The following is a 19924-nucleotide window of genomic DNA, read 5'->3' on the forward strand; positions in this document are numbered from 1 at the left end:
TTCAACTTAGTAATTAGTAACAATAGTCACAGTAACAAAGTAAGACATGCTTAGAGTTGTGATCAATTGATAAAAATATTAGAACTGTATTTCCCATGACGTCGTAACTCAATAGGCATTTCGTACTAGTAATTTTCTCTTAATGCATAGCATGCAAAATCTAACAAGTTAGGAACACCTAGACGCCTCTCGGCCTTATTAGATGAATATCGCTCATCACCTTTTAGTCTAAACGTGTTTTAATTATTAGCCCTTGTTTTTGACTTCAGAAGGCTATCCACTCTCCGGCTCAAGCAATTAGACGAAAGATTATAACTTCGAATCTCTTCTATTATTATCATTTCCTAATCACTATCTCTCTCTCGAGCAAATATTTTGAATACGGGCAAGTTCTAACATGTGCACTCATTGGAAAGCAATCAAAACGAAGACAAGAATAGTGTATATATGTACATTGATCGAGAATTACTTCATACTTAATCTACTTCGTTAACCGCTCATGTTCGTAAGAACGATAACAAGAATTGATGAAGAATTCATGTGAAAGATACTTACAAAAATAAAACAACCAATTGAGTATCAATAGAGGAATGATGGATCAACATGTGATAAATTCTCAATAATACGTAAAAATCTTCAAGTACGTTCTCACAATGCTCTCAAAATGAGATAACAGGGTGTACCCTCGAAATAAACCCAAACATAAACTATTTATAGACATAAAATCTAATTCTAAACAAAATAGAAAAAATAAAGCCGGCACCCTTCCGCGATCAGTTTCATGACCCGAAAAAATGTTCTCGATCTGTGAACTTTTACTTAGTTTTTAAATGCAATTTGGCCTTCACTTTCATCTGGCCTCTCTACGTTTCGTACAGATCTCCACTGTCCGTGAAAGGTCTCGTACAAGCTTCATTTTGTGTTCGATGCAATATTCTTTCACGGACAAGACCACGAATTGTGTAAGCTTTTACGGTCTGTACAAGGTATCGTAGATCATGATTTCACCTTTTTCTTTCTAGAAGCACTTTTCTAGGGATAAGTTGACGGATCGTACAACTCACCACGGTCCGTACAACATCTTGTAGACTGCCTCAAGTTTTATTTTTCAACTTTAATTCTCCCTGTGCCTTTATATGTGTTTTTCCTACAACAATTAACAAATACACATCATATCTTCATAAGCATGTTTAGGAACTTGCAATAATCCTTTGTTTTGAGCATCGATAGTGCTGTAAATTCACGACACATAAATTTCAACCACCAATCTCCACGAACTTTCTCAACATCATCGTTTTAGATTACAACTCAACAATCTAAGAAACTAACTCTAGTACATCAACTCAACAATTCACTCAAACTATTCTAACGTATTTTTTAAGAAGTCAAACTCGCTTGTTGTTACAAATTTCACCCAGGCAACTACTCTCTTCAATCAATGAATTACTACAACTCAATAATAACCCTAAAACAACTCAACCAATACTAATAACACTAGCCTTTAACTACCCAAACATCACACAAAATAACTCACCAATTTACTCCAACTAGTGGAATCAACAAAGACTAATAACTCTAATTTTTAACCGATAAAACTTCAAATATTCAATAGTATATACTCTGACATATATAACTCGTGAACTAGGTTTCAATGTTGTGATTAGGAAGTCTTGCAGTATTGCCCCAATGGCTAGTGCTTTCAAGATGATGAATTTTGTGAATACGCAATAGATGCGACTCTCAGTGGTCTTCACCTGGAGATTCGCCATGCCCTAGTATATCACGGACTAAGATTTTTACTTCGAATATGACTTTGCCTCCTAGAAGAAATTTATGATTTTCCTTCTTAAAAGAAGTTTCATTTATAAGGAAACTTTGACTCCTCTTTGAACTTTTTGTGCTCTTCATTTCTTCTTTCTTTTCTTCTTTGCTCCTTAATTTAAGCTATTTATTTCTTTCCTTCTTCGCCCCTTTGTTTCTACTTATTTTCTTCTTTGCTGCAATCTCTGGTGTTCGCATTCGCATCTCGAGGACCTGATTCTTGATTAATCTAATAGAATAGGCATAAGATAACAAGTAGTAAACAAGGTTCACTTTGTCAATCATCTAAACTACAGATATGTTGTCCTATTTCTCAACATATTCTAAACTAGAATGAAAAATATGTCATATAAAATGAGAAGGAGAGTATTTTTATGTAATTTTAGTTACAAATATTTTATTTGAAATTATGCTATATTTATACTCAAATTAGATGCATTATTTGTTGTCCAGATGTGCAATTCATTTGGAAAGTAATTTTGATTCCAAAACTGTCCCAAATAACAATGAACTTTTTGTATCCAATTTCAAAAAGCTCACTAAACTCTATTGCCATAAACAGGGAGAGTCCAATCTGCAATTGAAGAGCTTCAACTCACATCCATGGAATCATTTTTGGTGGATTGAAAGTGATCTTATTGGAATTAGGTTATATTTATGTTACTATATTTTTCCCTATCTAGTGTTTGATATTACGGGTGAGATGTGAATTTAAGATTTCTAGAACATGAATATATCACTAAAATTAAAAAATAAAAAAATAAAGTGAAAACTGATCTCTAATCATCAAGATAAATAACTCAAAGTTCAACTTCGCCTATGATTGGGGTCTCAATTAGTTTGAATTTGCGTAAGGCCTATATAAAAAAAAGCACTCTCTAATAAAACAAAATTTCATACCCAAAAACTCAAACTCAAAAACTCTAATATAATTAAATATGAAGATATCCTATCTATTCCACCACAATACTGGGACCACTTTCATGGTTGAATAATGGAATTCAGAAGAGCCCCTATTTACTTTAATGAATTAAATTGGTGAGACAAGGCAATTCTTAATGTCCTATCTATTGGTCCACATAACATAATTGTTAGGGCTAGCTTTGAAAACAGAAAAGATCTGTTTCAACCCAAAGTTTAGTGGCTCCAATTTATCTTGTCCCTAATGATAACAATACTACTTTAATTAATCCCTCCAGTTAATTTCCTGATTTATGCAACTAATTATTTAGGTTTAGAGATAAGCGAAAATAACAATTTTGATCCTCGAGTTATAGACTTATAGTCATATTTCAGTTCTAGTTCTTATATAATTTAAGTGAGCACATTTAATCTTTAATTAATCTAAACGTGTTGTTTTAATCCCTTAAACTAACACAAGTTAAAAACTTGACAAAATAATATTTTTTGAAATTTTTAAAATTTTTAAAAAAATCTTTTGGTCTTCTTGCTCTACCAACTTATGAAACTTGCATATCCAAATAGTGTTAGGGGAAAGAGACTTTTATATGTTGAGTTCAGACTTGAAAGTTGGACGAGTCGGAAGATGATGTGTGATAAAAATGATAGTTCAGACATGAATCAATGAAAGGAGTTTCAGATTTAATTTTTAATACGATAGTAATTGTGTTCACAATAAATTTGGATTGCTGTTATTAGAAGGTCGGTACCATAACAAGAGCCCGTCCAGCTTCAAAAATAAGGGATCGAATATGAGAAATCTAATATATTTTTTTATAAAGAAAAATTTAAAAGTGAAACAGTATTTTTGATTAATTTGTCAACCCTGTACTTGTATCCAAGGACAATACAAATAATGAAAAATAAGAGAGGAAGAAGAGAAAGCGTAGAACAATCGTCTCTAGCAGACAAGGTTATATTCACAATTACTTCCCACAAAGTACAATTATTAGTTAGACAATGACAAGGCTTTCTTGCAGTTTATGATCCTTCTGGATTATATTTTCTTCGTCTCAAATTATCTTCGTATTTTTTTGTTCACATCTCAAATTAAGATTTTTTTAAAAAAATTTATCTTCATTTATATGTTTCATTAAATATTTATTCTATTGAGTTATTTATAATTTTAAAGAACAATTATTACTAAAAATAAATTTTAAAAATAATTAAATTTATTTTAATTTTTTAAATACAAATAATTCAAAATAACTATGTTAAAAAAATCACGATAAAATAATTTGAAACGGAGAAAGTATCAATAAATGGGAAAATAAAAATATATTTTTTTTGGGAAAATACATAAGAGTCATATAATTTTGATGAATCACTAAGATGTAGATAACTATGTTTAAAAAATCACGATAAAATAATTTGAAACGGAGAAAGTATCAATAAATGGGAAAATAAAAAAATATTTTTTTTGGGAAAATACATAAGACTCATATAATTTTGATGAATTACTAAGATGTAGAGTAGGGAATGACTATATAAAGAAAAAAACTAGAAACCAAGGTAGCAAGGTTTTGGTTCATGACAAATATCATATCCTCAAAAACATTTTTAGATGATATTTTGAAAAAACTTGGTTGCAGTAATATAGTTTGGGGACTTCAAATTATCATAATCTAAGTTCACGGCATATTGACAGGTATTATCTTATTTGACTAGCATATTTTGTGGATTTATTTTTTAGCTATTATTATCGAGTTTAAAAACGCACATATTATTATTTGAATTTGTTGTCCGTCTTATAGAGGAGTAACACCTTATTTTTCTCACTTTTTGATGTGAAGTTTGCTTTAAATGCTATATACACCCATTTTTTTCAGCAAATCCTTCAAAGGAATTAGTAATATATTTCCAAAATGTTTATATATATTTTTGCAAGAAAAAAACATGAATTATTATTTATGGATGTGTAACAGTATGATGCGTCTAATTAATTAGTGATATTTTATACTATGGTACGTCAATATATGATTTGCCACAAACGCCTTTTTCATTCTTCTTTACGTGACCTTCGCTGGCTGCCTTCATTAATTTTCTTTGTAATTTCTTATAAAATAACTTAATAGCCTTATAATTAGGCATAACAGAAATTTAGGAAATTAACTAAATGTACAGTTAAAATCTATCTCAACATTGTTGATTCCGAGATTTTGACTACTATAACGATTGGATGTTATACACCTACAACACAATTTGACATTTAAATAATACAGAGTATTTAGTTATTATAAGCACTTTTTGATTTACGAGAGTCAATTCAAAATATTTAAAAGATATATGAAAAATTTATGATCAAAGATAGACTTGTTTGAATTTCGAAATCTGAAAGGTGCCACATAAATTGAGACGAAAAGAGCAAGATTCTCTGTCATAAATAACGTATTGAAATATCAAAATATTTGGACAATGTATCTAGACCTGTTATTGCTAATCTTAGAAATTCTATTTCTATGTAGATGTTGTTATAGAAAAGCCTGATAAAATTCCTAATTAGACTTGAAAAAATCACTTTGAATTATAGTAAATTTAGGAGACTTAATTAGAGAGCCCATGAGGTCATCACTTTGGGTTATATAAGGTTAGGTTCTTGTCACTCATCAACAACTCTTAATTAATTAAAATTAATATCGTATTATATATAATTAACCCTTTGAAATTACTTACTATTAGATTAGAGAAGGAGAGGAATTCGGCATATCCACATCCCGTTTGGAATAATTCTCCATCGCTTGATTGAGATGACGGAGATAGGTACGTTGTTTAATCTTCATCTTGATTTTGTTTAGATTTTTTTTGTTTCTTGATTGAGTGTTGATTTGACAAACATAATAATGATTAGAAACGGATTTGAGATTTTTATTTATAATTATCTTTATTAATTAAATTTTAAATAAATTATATATTCATATTGAATTAAAATATAAAATATAACTTTAATTTATTAAATTCTGTCAAATTCGTAACACTACTCCACCATGCTATTTGTGGGGAGATACTGTCTGCTTCGCTCAAATTGAGTCTCCAAATATGTTATCAATATTGAATTAGTAATTTTTTTTTTTTAAAAAAAAAACTTAATTTGTTTCGTTAAAAAATATTTAAAATGTTCTTATTTGTGAAAGTATTTTTGAAAAGCAACAATTTTTGTTTGACTAATCAATTTAAAAATTACTTTTATCAATATTAAAATAGTAATTTGTTCTTGGGCAAAGTTCTAAACGAATTTCTGAGGGAAAAAAAAAGTCAACTTCTCAAAAACAACTTCTATTACTAATCAAAAACACTTGTTTGCCCCCGGAAAAACATATTCAACCTAAAACCTTAATTTTGTGACTGAAGAATTTTTTTTACTTAGATAAAAAAATATTAAACAATAGCATACCACTTAATATAAATACATATATATAACCATTCATAAAGTGAGATCAATTTCATAAAAATAGAGCAGATTAGTACTAGCATAGCAAATTATAATACACTAATTATATAAAGTTTTCTTTAAGTTGTATGTTAATTAACTTAAATCTAAACAAGATCCGTGGATAACCTCGATGGAGAGCGGGTCAAATAGAACTAATAGACTTCTATGTTGATAAACTTTTGAAGATGAGAAACATAACCTACCTTACACGGATTCCACATCAAAATGAAGAGAAAGTAAAGAAATTTATAAAACATAAACTCAAGTTCATATGATACACGTATTTTTGAAGCTCCATGTTAACCTGAAAAATAAATTCATACATACCTAAACCTAAATCGGACTATACATACTACGAATTTGGACTATGACACTGAATTTTTAATGTATTACTACTATTTTTTCCCAGAGTCCCTGTATTATCACCAAAGTTAATTTTACTTAGCAAAAATATGATCTCATATACAATAATAAAATAATATACAAATTGAAGAAGCATCAATACACAGTAAAAGGGCAAAAGTTAGGTCTCGTTCCACGTTAAGTTTTTTGTCGAATGACCAATTATTATTTGCTTGTTTTTCCTCTCACAAACTTTTCTTCTGTTACATCATTTTTGTGTTATTATGATTAAAAAAGAAATTAATGTGATGCCCACTCAATTTATTGGCCCAGTGTGATGTTGACCAAATTTATTTGACCCACATCTAAAAAAAAAATTACACCTTTTTCTTTTCAAAAGAAAAATTGAGAGAAAATGTGTCAGAATAACTCACGTCGGTCCCCAAAGTATGATTTGGTCTACTTATATTATTTTGTAGCGATAAGTATAAAAAATGTATTTAAATTAATTTTTTTTATATTTAAACTATCACTTATTTATTTGAGAAACACACCTTTTTTTTTATTCCACTTTTATTATGGTGTGTGTGCTAAACTATCTCTTTCATTTTAAAAAAATTATCACATCATACTCCATATAGATAAAATATTTCACCCTAACAAAAATTAAATAAATTATTAAAATTAGTTAAAATTTCATTGTTCCCTGATCCAAAAATCGGATCCATTCTTTGTTTTTAATAATAATAAAAATTTAAAATTAAATATTAAAGTATTACTATGTCCCATCATCTAAAAAAAATTATAAAATAAAATATAAAATATTTTTTTTGCCCCACTCTATAACTTTTTCTTAACATACTCCTCCCTCCCTCGCGCCGACCCCCGAATTTTTTGTTTTATCTTTATTTTTTAAATTTTTTTTATAAAAGTTTTTTAAAAAAATTCTTACTTCATCTTCTCACCTACCCACCCCCTCAACCAATAGTTTAGATATTATTTTTATATTTTAAAAAAAAATTTTACCCCACCCCCACCTAAACCTGTGCTTCCAATTTTTTTTCTAATTTTGTGTTATTACATACACATGATTTTAGTAAAATATTTTTTACTTTCCGCATGACTTTTCTTAAAATAAAATATTTTTTTCTGTTATATTTGGTACGCAAATAGAAAAAATATTTTTTATGAACATATCTAACACATAACGAAAAAAATAAAAAAAATAAAAAATAAATTAAGAGTGAAGGGTTAGATGGGATGTGTATAATTTTATTTTTAAAAAAATTAAAAATAATAACATTTTTTTCGGAAAGAGTGGGGGAGGGGTGAGGTATGATTTTTTTTTTAAAATAGTTTCTACAAGAAATTTAAAATTAAAAATAAAAGGACAGGGGATTGTCGGAGGGGGGGTGGCGGCGACAGTGGTGGAGTGAGTGAGAAAAATATTTTAAACTTTTTTTTAAAAATATTTTTTTAAAAAAATAATTTCTTTTTTTGGGATAGAAATACTTTAGTTTTAACTTTTAACTAATATTAATATTTTATTTAATTTTTTGTCAATATAGAATATTTTATTCATGTGGAATGCTACGTGACAAGAATTTTTCAAAAGTTAGAGAGAGTGTATTACACACCACTGAGGTGTGTTTCTCAAATTAATAAGTGATAGTTTAGGTATGAAACTCACACTTCCAATAGTTTAGGTATGAAACTCAAAAAAAAAAATTTAGATGTGTTTTTGACGCTTATCTCTATTTTGTGCTATCTTTACTTTATTGGCTAATTTTTGGTTTGAATGGGTCACGTGTCTAACTAAAAGTCACAAATAAATACTTTTCAAACCTTAAACCGGAAATTTATATAAATTTCACTAATTTAAGAGCTAATTACTTAGATATACTATAATTTGCAATATTACGTATATTATTAGATTTTGGTGCGTCCGGATACATTCAGATACTTGTATCTCAGGATATACAGGTCAAAATTCGGTGTAATTTGTTCTAAACACATTGTATCCAAGTGGATTCACATATCTATATCTGAGATACATAAAAAAATGTCGCTCTCCTCTCTCCCGCCTCTCTCCTATCTCGCTCGCCACTCAACTATGTATCTGATATCCCAGGTACATGCGAATCACACCAGATACACATAGATGCATGTATCTAATATGTATCTAGTTTGATTCGCATGTATCTGTGATAAACAACGAATCTCGCTCGTCTCTCTCCCCATTTAGTGTATCTGGTAGCAAAAATACATGTATCTAAATGTTTCTTCCTCAATATATGGTAGGAAACACTTAATTAGTGGTAAGATACGTAATATTTTAAAAGTATATGTAATAATAGTATATATGGTAGTGAAGTATATCTAATTATGTAGTTGCGAAGGAATGAATCTATTAAGTGGGAAAGAGCCCTCGTAAGGCCTATCTCATCCCTTCCTTTTTCCCTTTAAAATAGTCATTATCGTAGAGTTTCAAAATTTCAAAAGTAAAACTCCAAATAGCGAGTATTTGTTTTAAAAAAACATGGTATATGTCTCAATTCTTATTTTCTCGATGTTAGGCATCTATATTATATTGCTCACGCTCTAATTAGCAGGAAGCCTAGGTGTGAAAGAGTGTCAAAATTTCCCACATTGATTTTCAATAGGTGATTTTGTCTCTTTATATAGTCTTTAAAAATTCTCACTTAATGATCTAACTTTTCAGACTGTATTAAATCCAAACATTTCTTTATCATCCGATTACAAAGATCCTGCTATGCACAATATCTAAAGATGGGCTAGACTACATAGAGTACTGTATGCAGTCGTTTACTTTGGTATTCAACGTCGGGTTAGACTACATTGAATATTACTATATTTACTTTGTATTTCTGCGAGAGATTGTTGTTATAATTTTAACCCATAAACTCCTACAACTTTTATTGTTCACCCAAAAAAAAAATAGTACGATTAATGAATAGTCAAATAACAACTTCTATATTATTATTTGGGAAATTTACATAAATTTCACTAATTTAGAGGTTAATTGCTAATACACTCTAGTTTGCAATGTTATGAATCTTGCAAGATTTTGGTGGGTCCAGATACATTCAGATACGTCCAGATACATGTATCTCAAGATATATGAGATCAAAATTAGGTATAATTTGTTTTAGATACACTGTATACGAGTGGATTCATATGTATCTGGGATACATAACAAATCTCGCTTGCCTTCCTCCCATCTTACTCGTCACTCTCCTATGTATCTGGGATTGTGAATCACACCAGATATGTACAAATACATGTATCTAGTGTGATTCGCATGTATCTGTAATACATAACAAATCTCGCTCTCCTTCCTCCCCATCTCACTTGCCTCTCTTTCCCTATTTTAATATATTTGGTAGCAAAAATAAATGTACCTAGGTGTATCTTCCCCAATATATGATAGAAAATTCTTAATTAATGATAAAATACATAATATTTTAAAAGTATAGATAATAATAATATATATGATAGTAGAGTATATATGTACTATGTAATAAATGTACCTAGGTTTCTCCTTTATCATTTTCACCTATAGTTTCTGTATATATTCGCTAGTCGTGATATGGAAAATCATGAAATCTGAGTTATAAAGTGGGAAATCAATGAAAATTTCCGATTATCTAGACCACATTATTGGTCCTGAGATATTGGATCTAAATTTAGTTTGTAATAAAGGACCTTTATACAAATAGCAATTGGATTATTGTTTATTTTTTAAAATTGGTATACATAGATTATACACTAATTATATATTGATTCTACATATATAATATCCACCAGCTATTTTTAGTGTAAACGATTGGATAAACGACTTTTCGGTCAATTTTTCTTGTAAAATAACATGTATACTTTCTTTTCTACTATACAATGTGCAAGCGATAGATTTTAAAACTACTAAATCAAATGGCCCATATTAGAATTACGAACTCTAACCATAATGTACAAATCATAAATTTGCCTTTATATTTTTGGGTTAATGAATCCAAATCGGTATTAGTCGTGTACGTTAAATTTCTGATACCAAGTAGTTAAGCTTAGCTTGACTAATGTACTATGTAGACCATGATCAAATACTCTCTCCGTCCCAATTTATGCGATTTTGTTTTGACTTGACACGAAGTTTTTTTCCAGAGAAATCTTGGAAAACACCAATAGAAATAGACGGAGAATCCATTGAAATCACCCTAAGGCCATTGGAAAAATCAGATGAAGAAGATTTCTATGAGTCGTCAACAGAAGATAAAATCACCCGTTTTTGCACTGTGGAAACTTACATTCGCAAATATAACCACTATTTAAAATTTAGCAAATATAGAGACATTCCCAAACCATGGTTCAGAGTAATCAGCATGAATAAAAAGGCTATTGGGTTCATTTCTGTAAGTCCAAATTCTGGTTTTGATGAATGCAGAGCAGAACTTGCATTTGCCTTGTCTTACAAATATTGGGGCAAAGGAATTGTCACAACAGCAGTGAAAATGATGGTTTCTAAGATTTTCTTAGAGTGGCCATATTTGAAAAGACTTGAAGCTAAGGTTGATATGGAAAATAAAGGGTCAAAAAGGGTATTGGAAAAAGTTGGATTCTTGAAAGAAGGAGTTTTAAGAAAGTACATGGTAGTGAAGGGGATAACAAGAGATATGGTGATGTTTAGCCTTCTAAATACAGATTCTCATCTACCTTAGTTACTTTAGTAAGAGTTTAAGTTATGTGCACTGCTAGTAATAATATTTTTTAGGCGTTCAGATGAATTGGATCTCTTCAATTTATAAATTGGATATAATATGTTATTACTCTATTTTTTTTGAATTTTTCCAATCTATTTTCTTTATGAGTTCATTCCAAATCATATAATTAAAGACAATTTCTATTTGATATAATCTATTTGTGTAAGTATTTTACCGTTAAGAAGCAATTATCTCCTAACTTGCTATAACTATAAAATACTCCCCTTTCACGAATTACTATGTTTATTCTAGTGATCCATAAACAAAGAAAATCTCTCCTTTTTCTATCCCTATACCGACGAAACTAAAACTTTTATGTTCTGTTGAATAATAGTTCTAGTGAGCCTTGAATGAGCCCCTTGAAACCAACTTGATGCAAATACAACAAATTTTTGTTCTACGTCTCCAATCTATATTTCGTATCAAATAAAACGACTGAATATTGCCAAATTCGTGAGCAGAACTATAGCACCGCCCCTAAGCCAAAGCATGCGGCTTTGTCTCTAAAAAAAAAGAGTCAAGTTTTGCTTCATGGGTTCATCAATGGACTGAAGAAGTGACTATATTCTGATTTAACACAAGGAGCCTCAAATGATCATAGTAGTTTAAGATTATGAGAAGGAACCCTTTTAGGCTATAGTTTTTTGGGAAATTTTCAAGAATATACCGCACAATATAAAATATTACATCACGTAGCCATATTTCAGTTTATATAATATTATACATAATGAATCAATCTTATAGAATAATGTTTATACATTAAGATAAGCTAAACCAGGTAACAAACTCAAAATATGAGCTAAAACATGTAAATGTTTCTCCTAGACATAGAGCATAATTTCCCATTTTTTTCACATAATTTGATCAGTTGATAAGAAGCTATAGATGAACATATCTCTAATTTCACCTTTGTTACAACCATACTTCCTTAAAAATCCTTCTTTCTTGAAACCAACTTTTTCTAGCACCTTCTGTGAACCTCTATTTTCATGTTCCACCAATGCTTCTACCCTCACCAAATTAGGAAAATCTTTGAACACAATTGGTATAGCCATTTTTAATGCCTTAGTAACAATTCCTTGTCCCCAATAATCATAACCAATGGCATATGCAATGTGAGCTCTATGATTTTCATTCCCAGATTCTGGCCTAACCGATACGTATCCGATTGAACGATCATCCAAGCAAATGGATCGACTCCATGGATGAGGAATAACAACTTGTTGGATGTAATTTGATGCTGCTTCAATTGAAGTGATTGTGTTCCATCTTAGATAATATGTTACGTTATCGTCCTTAGCCCATTTCATGAGGTCATTAGCATCAGAAATTTTGAATGGCCTGAGAGAGATTCTTGAGTTGTCCATTTAATTGATCTTGTTTTAGCTATTTGATCCCCTTTGTAATTTACTCTGTTTACTGAATTTGTATGCGTCTTAGTTGAGTGAGTTTTTGACCATACTATAACTATATAAGGCATGTGATGCTGTGGAGACGTATGAGCCACTACTCTTTTGTAGTAAATGTCAATGTTATTGTGTGGAAAATTACAAATATGGTTGGATGATCTACAAGAAACTTGCTTTTTGACATAAATTTTTCATGTTAGATACTAGAATATGCTCGAGTATTATATTTAAACTACAAATTTGCATTGAATTTAATAAAATAATGTTTTTTTTTTAAAAAAAACTTTGTTACTAAGCTAAAAAGAGAGAACTCTTGCTCTAGTAAGCAGTATATCCAACTTTTGAATCCTTTTCTTGCATTACTGTGTTTGATAGGAAAATGTTTCCTAGAAAATATTTATTTGAAAAATAAGTCAATTTTTAATTTGTTTTTTGGTATTAATTAGTAAGAGAGCAAAAAGTTAATATTTCAATTTTTTTTATATATAAGCTAGTATAATATTATGAGGCTATGCAAAGATTTTCTTAATTTAATTTTAGTTAAAAGAACTTTTCAGGTAATCTTTAAAAAATATCAAAACATCATGGTTTATGAACTTTTTTTTGGAGTATATTTTTAGATTTAAAAAAAGTTTGATGCATTAAGCTTTTGTTATTCATGAGGTCTCATATTTTATATTTTTATAAGAGATTATTTTCACAAATTAAATATGTAATTTTCTAATTACGTGATAAAATCTTTTTCAAATACGTCTAAATATTGATATTGAACTGAAAATAACATCCTAACTTTTAACCATAAAAAAATATGGTGCAGTAGATGAGACTATTTCTCTTTTAATTATAATTTTCAAATTCAAGACTTAAATATCAAAAAATTCTTAATAATTGTTTTTTTAATATATGGTGCGAATTTAAAATAATAAACCTCAATAGAAATATGATCTAACATCGAATAGCACCCCTCATGGATTTTCCAAGAAAAAAGTTGGAAAGTAGTCAAGTGAGGCGGCTAATGAAAATTATAGCTTTCTTTAATAGTCTGCAAATGGCCCGTGATAGTTCCATTCCTTGGTGGCCAAGTCATAAAAACAGTAGACACCTAGACTTCATTTTACACGCCTCTTATTTTATTTTATCTTGTACTCATATCAGGCTAGTAATTCATTGTCTGATTAATTCAAAAATCATATTATACAACAGTAACAATAATTCAGTGAATCCCACATCGGGTCTGGAAAGGGTAAAGTGTATTCAAACCTGACTCCTATCAATATAGGACGGCTGTTTTTACGAATCAAAAATCATATTATATTATATAGAATTAGGCATAAAACTTAGATAAATATTTAAATGTGGAACAAATAAATACTTCCAACTTTAAAAATATATATTTTGACATTTCAATATATTTTTGTTGTGTTTCATAGACATCGGACTGTCATGATATAGAAATTTTGAAGAATTTAATTGACACAATAAAAACGAATTAATTAGATATCTAAATATACATTATCAAAATTTAAGTATTTAGTTATCATTGAAGCAAAATTAAAGTATCTATCTATCTATGAATTATATATGCATTAAAAAAAACTATTAGAAATTTCTCTATTCTTATGATTTACAAAATTTATATTTATTCTATAATAAAAGTACGAAGGCTCTTATTATTTAAATTTTTTTCCAAGATTTTATTTTAAACAAAATCGTATTCTTATATTTGCTGACTCCTCCATTTTCCCTGGTCAAATTAGTTCCAAGAGTAATAATATAAAAAAGGCCATATGTCAATGATCTATAGAAATTATACCATCTATAACCTCTAAAAAACCTTCATTGTTTTTAGCTTCAAATATTTTCATTTTTTTTTAATCTTGAGACAATGGAATCTAATTCATCCCCTAACAAAAAAGATGACATAATAAGTTTCAGGTTATTAGACCTGACAGATGTTGATGATTTTATGGAATGGTTTGGTGATGACAAGGTTAGTAAATTTTGTTCATGGGATACTTTCAAATCCAAAGAAGATGCCATGTCATATGTTGTTGATGTTGCAATACCACATCCATGGTTCAGAGCAATTTGTTTAAATGGCAAACCAATTGGTTCAATTTCAGTATCCCCTTTTCATGCTAATGAAAAATGTAGGGCTGAACTTGGTTATGTGTTGGGATCAAAGTATTGGGGAAAAGGTATTGCCACAAAAGCAGTGAAGATGGCGGCGTCCGCCATTTTCGTCGAGTGGCCCCACTTAGAGAGACTTGAAGCTGTGGTAGATGTTGATAATCCAGGATCACAAAGGGTATTGGAAAAAGCTGGTTTTAAGAAAGAAGGTGTTTTGAGGAAGTATTATCTTCTTAAAGGGATACCAAAAGATATTGTTATGTTTAGTCTTTTATCTACTAATGAACAAGTTACCTATTTTATGTAAGTAAGTTTGTAAAATCTTTTAATTAATTATTTGGTTTCTTATCAATCATAAGAATGTTATTGACTGTGCTGAGAAATTTAATATTCTTGAATCTTGAGGAGTTCAATTTTAGTTCTAGCTATACTCTTCTCTTATTGACTCTGTTTATCATAAGGCTTGTCATTCTGTAGACAAGATTTGTGTATTTTAAGGTTAGTTTTAGTACTTCAAAATAATTTGTATAGTTATGTATTTTATTTTTTTATTACTTGTTTTCTCTCAATTTATGTGGCGTAAGGGTGGGGGTTTGGGGAGTCTGTAAAGAAAACTTTTATAGGACTGTTTAACATCATGAAATTATTGGAATATAGTAATCCTTCCTTTCCAATTAAGTGTTTATCTTTTTTATTATGTTTCAAAAAGAGTCTCTCTTTATATTTAGTAAGTATTCTAATTTCAACATTCTATAAAAAAAAATTTAAGACCGTAAGATTTATAGAATTATACACATTTTTAATTTAGAAATTGTTTGGTGTAAGATATAAGGTATAATAAATCGGGATATAATACAAGTTGGATTGTAGTAATAGATATTGCACTAAAAATAACATGTTGATTAATTTAGTACTTGTGACGGATTCTCCAAAGAAAAGTTGTACAGTTGTCAAAGTGAGGCAATTGTTGTTTACAAGTGACCCATAATAGTTCCATTCCTAAGTGACCAAGTTATAAAACCAGTAAAGACCTAGCAATTTCCTTGAAACATCATTTATCCTTCATGTTAGATATTATATAAAGGGCCAGCTTGGTCTAAAACTATAATCTGTAACATATAAAACCAATAGAATTACTTAGCGTGCTTTTGCAAAAATTTCGTATTGAGGCTATGGATTCTGATTCATTCTGTAGTGATCTTACTCGTCGCGATGAAGAGTTGTCAATGCAATTTGATTATTCAGACATAAGTCTCCGTCTGTTGGACCTCACTGATGTTGATGATTTTATGGAATGGTTTACGGATGACAACGTTACTAAGTTCTGTTCTAATGACACTACTTTCATAGCCAAAGAACACGCGATGAGATACATTGCTGATGTTGTTATACCACATCCATGGTTCAGGGCAATTTGCTTAAATGGCAAGCCAATTGGTTCAATTTCTGTATCACCTTTTCATGGAAGTGATAGATGCAGGGGCGAAATTGGATACGAGATATCATCTAAGTATTGGGGCAAAGGGATTGCCACCAAGGCGGTGAAGATGGTGGCGTCCACCATCTTCTTTGAGTGGCCCCATTTGTTGAGGCTTGAAGCTGTGGTGGCTGTTGATAATCTAGGATCACAGAGGGTGTTGGAAAAGGCTGGTTTTATTAAGGAAGGTGTTTTGAGAAAGTACTATCTTGTTAAGGGGATACCCAAAGATATTGTTATGTTTAGTCTTTTATCTACTGATCAACAACTTTCCTACTTTACTTGAGTAAAGATAGAGTAAGACTCCGTACATACCACCCTTCCCAGATTTCATTTGTAGGATTATACAAATTATGTTATTGTTATTGTTGTACAGAGAGATCCCTTACTCAAGACGGAAAGAGTAGAGAGACTGATCCATTATCCACCGAATTTCGAACCTTCGCGCCATGAACATGGAACAAGTTTTTGGATTATATGGAGCAAGTTGATAAATTAAAACATGCATCTTTATTTTCTTTAATTTATATAATTTTTGTTTGTTTGGAAATTGTTTTATTGCTAACACTTGTTAATGCTCTAAGGTTAGGTAATTTATAGATCAATAAGCCAAATTGAAATATCCAACTAATGCATATACAAAAATTTATTATGTAATGTCTGAACACAATTCAAGAAAAAAATTATGTAACTAAAGAATAAGAAAATACAATAATCTCCATCAAGAAAATGACTACAGATCATACGAACTAAAACAAACGGAGCTAGTAATCGATAATACAACAGGTAAAAAAAAGTCGTAGCTGAAAATCTCAGGCCGCGGTGAATGTTGAAGCAACAAAGAGAAGGAAGAAGAACAGAGGAGTTGCCATTTTAGTTGAAGTTGCATCATTTGAACCATCTTGTGGTGATGGTACTGCGTTAGGTCCACGTCCTGTTACACATTGGTATAGTGTTAAGCACGGAGTTTAAGAAGAAAATAATTTCTGAATTTTTTTTATGATTTGAAACAAGCCATAAATTGTTTCTAAATAAAGATGTATGACATTCTTTTGATGAATTACTTAAAAGAAAAGTACGATACATAAATTGATACACGAAAGAGTTGTGAAATTTGACGAGAAAGGTAATTTACCTGAAGTATCAGTAGTTGGAGAAGTTGGTGCTCCAGCAGGAGAGCCATTTGGTGAATCGGCTGTTCCAAAATAACTGATGTTAGTGAAGGATCTAAATTGTGTTTGACAAAATGAATACGAAATCCTAATAATATAAAATTGAGATTGAAGTGAATGATCAATTGATAATAAGTGATTGATCAATTGATATATAAGTCCAGGGGTGGATCTAGGATATTGGGTGTATGTTTTCGCGAACTCTGTAACTTTTATGTATGCCATGTATTTATATTAAAGAAACTATTAAATATATAAAAAGCTATTGTTGAAAACCTAATAATAAAGTAAGCTCTTGATCTAGTAACAGAAATGCAACTTCAAATTAAAAAGCACTTGTAAAACACATTCATGGTATACGATTTATAAATGAAACTTAAATTCTAAAGTTACGGGTTCAAGTCAACAAGGTGCAAAAAGTGTGTTTTATCAAACTCGATTTGAATCCACTCGATTCACCTCTAAAGTGATATGAAGACTCTAAAATTCATGAAAAGAGAGAAAACTTCTTATGTAAGATTTTAGGATGAAGAGGGCAACAAAATTTGTTTCCAACAATATCAACAACAACCTAATATAAATCATCGATTAGGCATCGAAGACTTGATATATAAACACATCAAGACTACTGATGACTTGATACACGAACACGTTAAGTCTACTGACAAGAAGATTGAATTTTTTCGTTTCTTACCATTGCATTGGCTAAGAGGTGGAGTCTGAACTTTACAAGCAGTAGGAAGTGCCATAGCCTGAGTTTGATTAATATTTAGCCCCAAATTAGAGGCACCACCATTAAGTACTTGGCACAAACAACTTGGATTATTCTTAACCACAGTGTCAAGCTGAGTGCAACAACCTGAAGATGGAACAGAGGAGTTGCCAGTAATATAGTTTAAACAAGGTGACATACTGATCAATACGTTCGTGCAGTCGTTGCTCGATTGAGCAACAACTCGTCCTGCGCAGATTAATGCGAATACAATCGCGAAAAAACTCATCCTGTTTCCTTGATTTGCTATTAGATAGGAAGAGATTTTTATTTTTTTTTGGATTGAAGTAAGTTTGATCACATAAATGTTGTTAGAAGAAGAAATGTTGTGTTTGTTTATATATAGAAAAAAAATGGTGTTGGGAGAGTCAAATAAGATGTTTTTAAAAATTGGTTACCAATAAACAAATAGTAACATAGTTTGAGATATTTGATATTATTTAGTATTATTGTCATACTAGTTTACATAGGAATTAGGTAGATTTGGAACAAAGTGGTTAGTTGTATAGGTGACCAACTAATGCTAACCAATTGTGCCATTATATGACTAGTCAGTAGACATACAAACAGAAAAGCCCAAGGCTTAAATCTGTTCTTGTTTTTCTTCAATTTTCCACATCCGCCTCATAACACCAGATATTTATATTGGATCTCGACGCACATTGTCAGGCTTATTTCTGGGATGGTGCTTTTAATAAGAAGTTTTCCATTCTTAGAGGTTTGAACTCGAAATTTTTAATTAAAATTGAAGGGATCCCAAACATCTCACCGCAACCTATATTTGATAATTCTTAAATTGTTCAAATATGAAAACTTTCAAGGACTATGCAGTAACGCAGAAGGTTCATATATATTAGAATAAAGTGAACGTAAGTAATATATATTGGTCGTTTGGTCAAACTTGTGGAAAAATCATGGAATGAAACTTGGGCTTGAAAGTTTCTAAAATTATACTTTTTTTCATTTCAAAGTTATTTCTTTTACGGAGAAAATTGCTACTCCAAGGAAATTTGAGTGATTTAAGGGATTGGCCTTCATAAGGGTGGGTGATTTTGAATTTTGTCATTGCTTAATAAATGATTTTAAAGAACAGTGTCCGTTACAGAAAATTCACCTAGCAAAACTTTTGTTGGACATACAATTAGTTTTGCCAATAAGATAAAAATTTGGGATATTTTAATAAGTCTGAGGCAGTGAATCTGTTTAAATGATCACAAATTCTATCTTATAAATAAAAATTGCATGTGTTACAAATTCACCGAGACAAAAATAATAAGAAGATTTGGCTTTTTCAAGAGAACTACTTGAAGAAAATCTTGCGACGCTTCAAGATACAAGACTGTAAGTCAATTTCTACCCCACTTCCTATTAATTTCAAGTTATCCTCAAGTATGAGTCCTAGCAATGAAGCAGAGAGGATGGAGATGTCTCGAGTACCGTATGCATCAGCAGTGGGAAGTTTAATATTCGTCATGGTATGTACAAGACCTGACATTGCACAAACAGTGGAAGTGGTTAATCGATATATGGCTAATCCTGGTAGAGAACATTGGAATGTTGTTAAGAGGATTTTGAGATATGTCAAGGGTACCTCAGATGTTGCAATGTGTTATGGAGGATCAGAATTTACTGTTAA

The 19924-nt window shown here is 30.2% G+C and overlaps 5 protein-coding genes across 5 annotated transcripts; 3 read left to right on the plus strand and 2 right to left on the minus strand.

Moving 5' to 3' along the window:
- Positions 1–5415: 5415 nt before the first annotated feature.
- Positions 5416–11391, plus strand: LOC129881817 (uncharacterized). Its single transcript, XM_055955922.1, has 2 exons — positions 5416–5541; positions 10733–11391. The coding sequence occupies exons 1-2, from the start codon at positions 5529–5531 to the stop codon at positions 11284–11286; spliced, it is 567 nt and encodes a 188-aa protein (XP_055811897.1). The 5' UTR covers positions 5416–5528; the 3' UTR covers positions 11287–11391.
- A 732-nt stretch (positions 11392–12123) lies between these two features.
- On the minus strand, positions 12124–12851 carry LOC129881818 (uncharacterized). Its single transcript, XM_055955923.1, has one exon. The coding sequence runs from the start codon at positions 12693–12695 to the stop codon at positions 12180–12182; it is 516 nt and encodes a 171-aa protein (XP_055811898.1). The 5' UTR covers positions 12696–12851; the 3' UTR covers positions 12124–12179.
- Positions 12852–14528: 1677 nt separating this feature from the next.
- On the plus strand, positions 14529–15242 carry LOC129881819 (uncharacterized). The gene has a single exon (XM_055955924.1). The coding sequence runs from the start codon at positions 14623–14625 to the stop codon at positions 15172–15174; it is 552 nt and encodes a 183-aa protein (XP_055811899.1). The 5' UTR covers positions 14529–14622; the 3' UTR covers positions 15175–15242.
- A 662-nt stretch (positions 15243–15904) lies between these two features.
- Positions 15905–16939, plus strand: LOC129881820 (uncharacterized). Its single transcript, XM_055955926.1, has one exon. The coding sequence runs from the start codon at positions 16040–16042 to the stop codon at positions 16628–16630; it is 591 nt and encodes a 196-aa protein (XP_055811901.1). The 5' UTR covers positions 15905–16039; the 3' UTR covers positions 16631–16939.
- A 33-nt stretch (positions 16940–16972) lies between these two features.
- LOC129883694 (non-specific lipid transfer protein GPI-anchored 5-like) lies at positions 16973–18676 on the minus strand (the record flags this gene model as incomplete). Its single annotated transcript, XM_055958306.1, has 3 exons — positions 16973–17278; positions 17480–17539; positions 18211–18676. Coding segments are annotated over 3 exons (648 nt in total), but the record flags the coding sequence as incomplete, so codon positions are not given.
- Between the last annotated feature and the right edge of the window lie 1248 nt (positions 18677–19924).

This window comes from Solanum dulcamara, chromosome 3 (genome assembly GCF_947179165.1).
Source record: "Solanum dulcamara chromosome 3, daSolDulc1.2, whole genome shotgun sequence".
Classification (NCBI taxonomy): Eukaryota; Viridiplantae; Streptophyta; class Magnoliopsida; order Solanales; family Solanaceae; genus Solanum; species Solanum dulcamara.

Bases quoted from the DNA above. Each gene is read 5' to 3' on its own strand.
- LOC129881818 (XM_055955923.1), bottom strand. From the start codon at position 12,695: ATGGACAACTCAAGAATCTCTCTCAGGCCATTCAAAATTTCTGATGCT.
- LOC129881819 (XM_055955924.1), top strand. From the start codon at position 14,623: ATGGAATCTAATTCATCCCCTAACAAAAAAGATGACATAATAAGTTTC.
- LOC129881820 (XM_055955926.1), top strand. From the start codon at position 16,040: ATGGATTCTGATTCATTCTGTAGTGATCTTACTCGTCGCGATGAAGAG.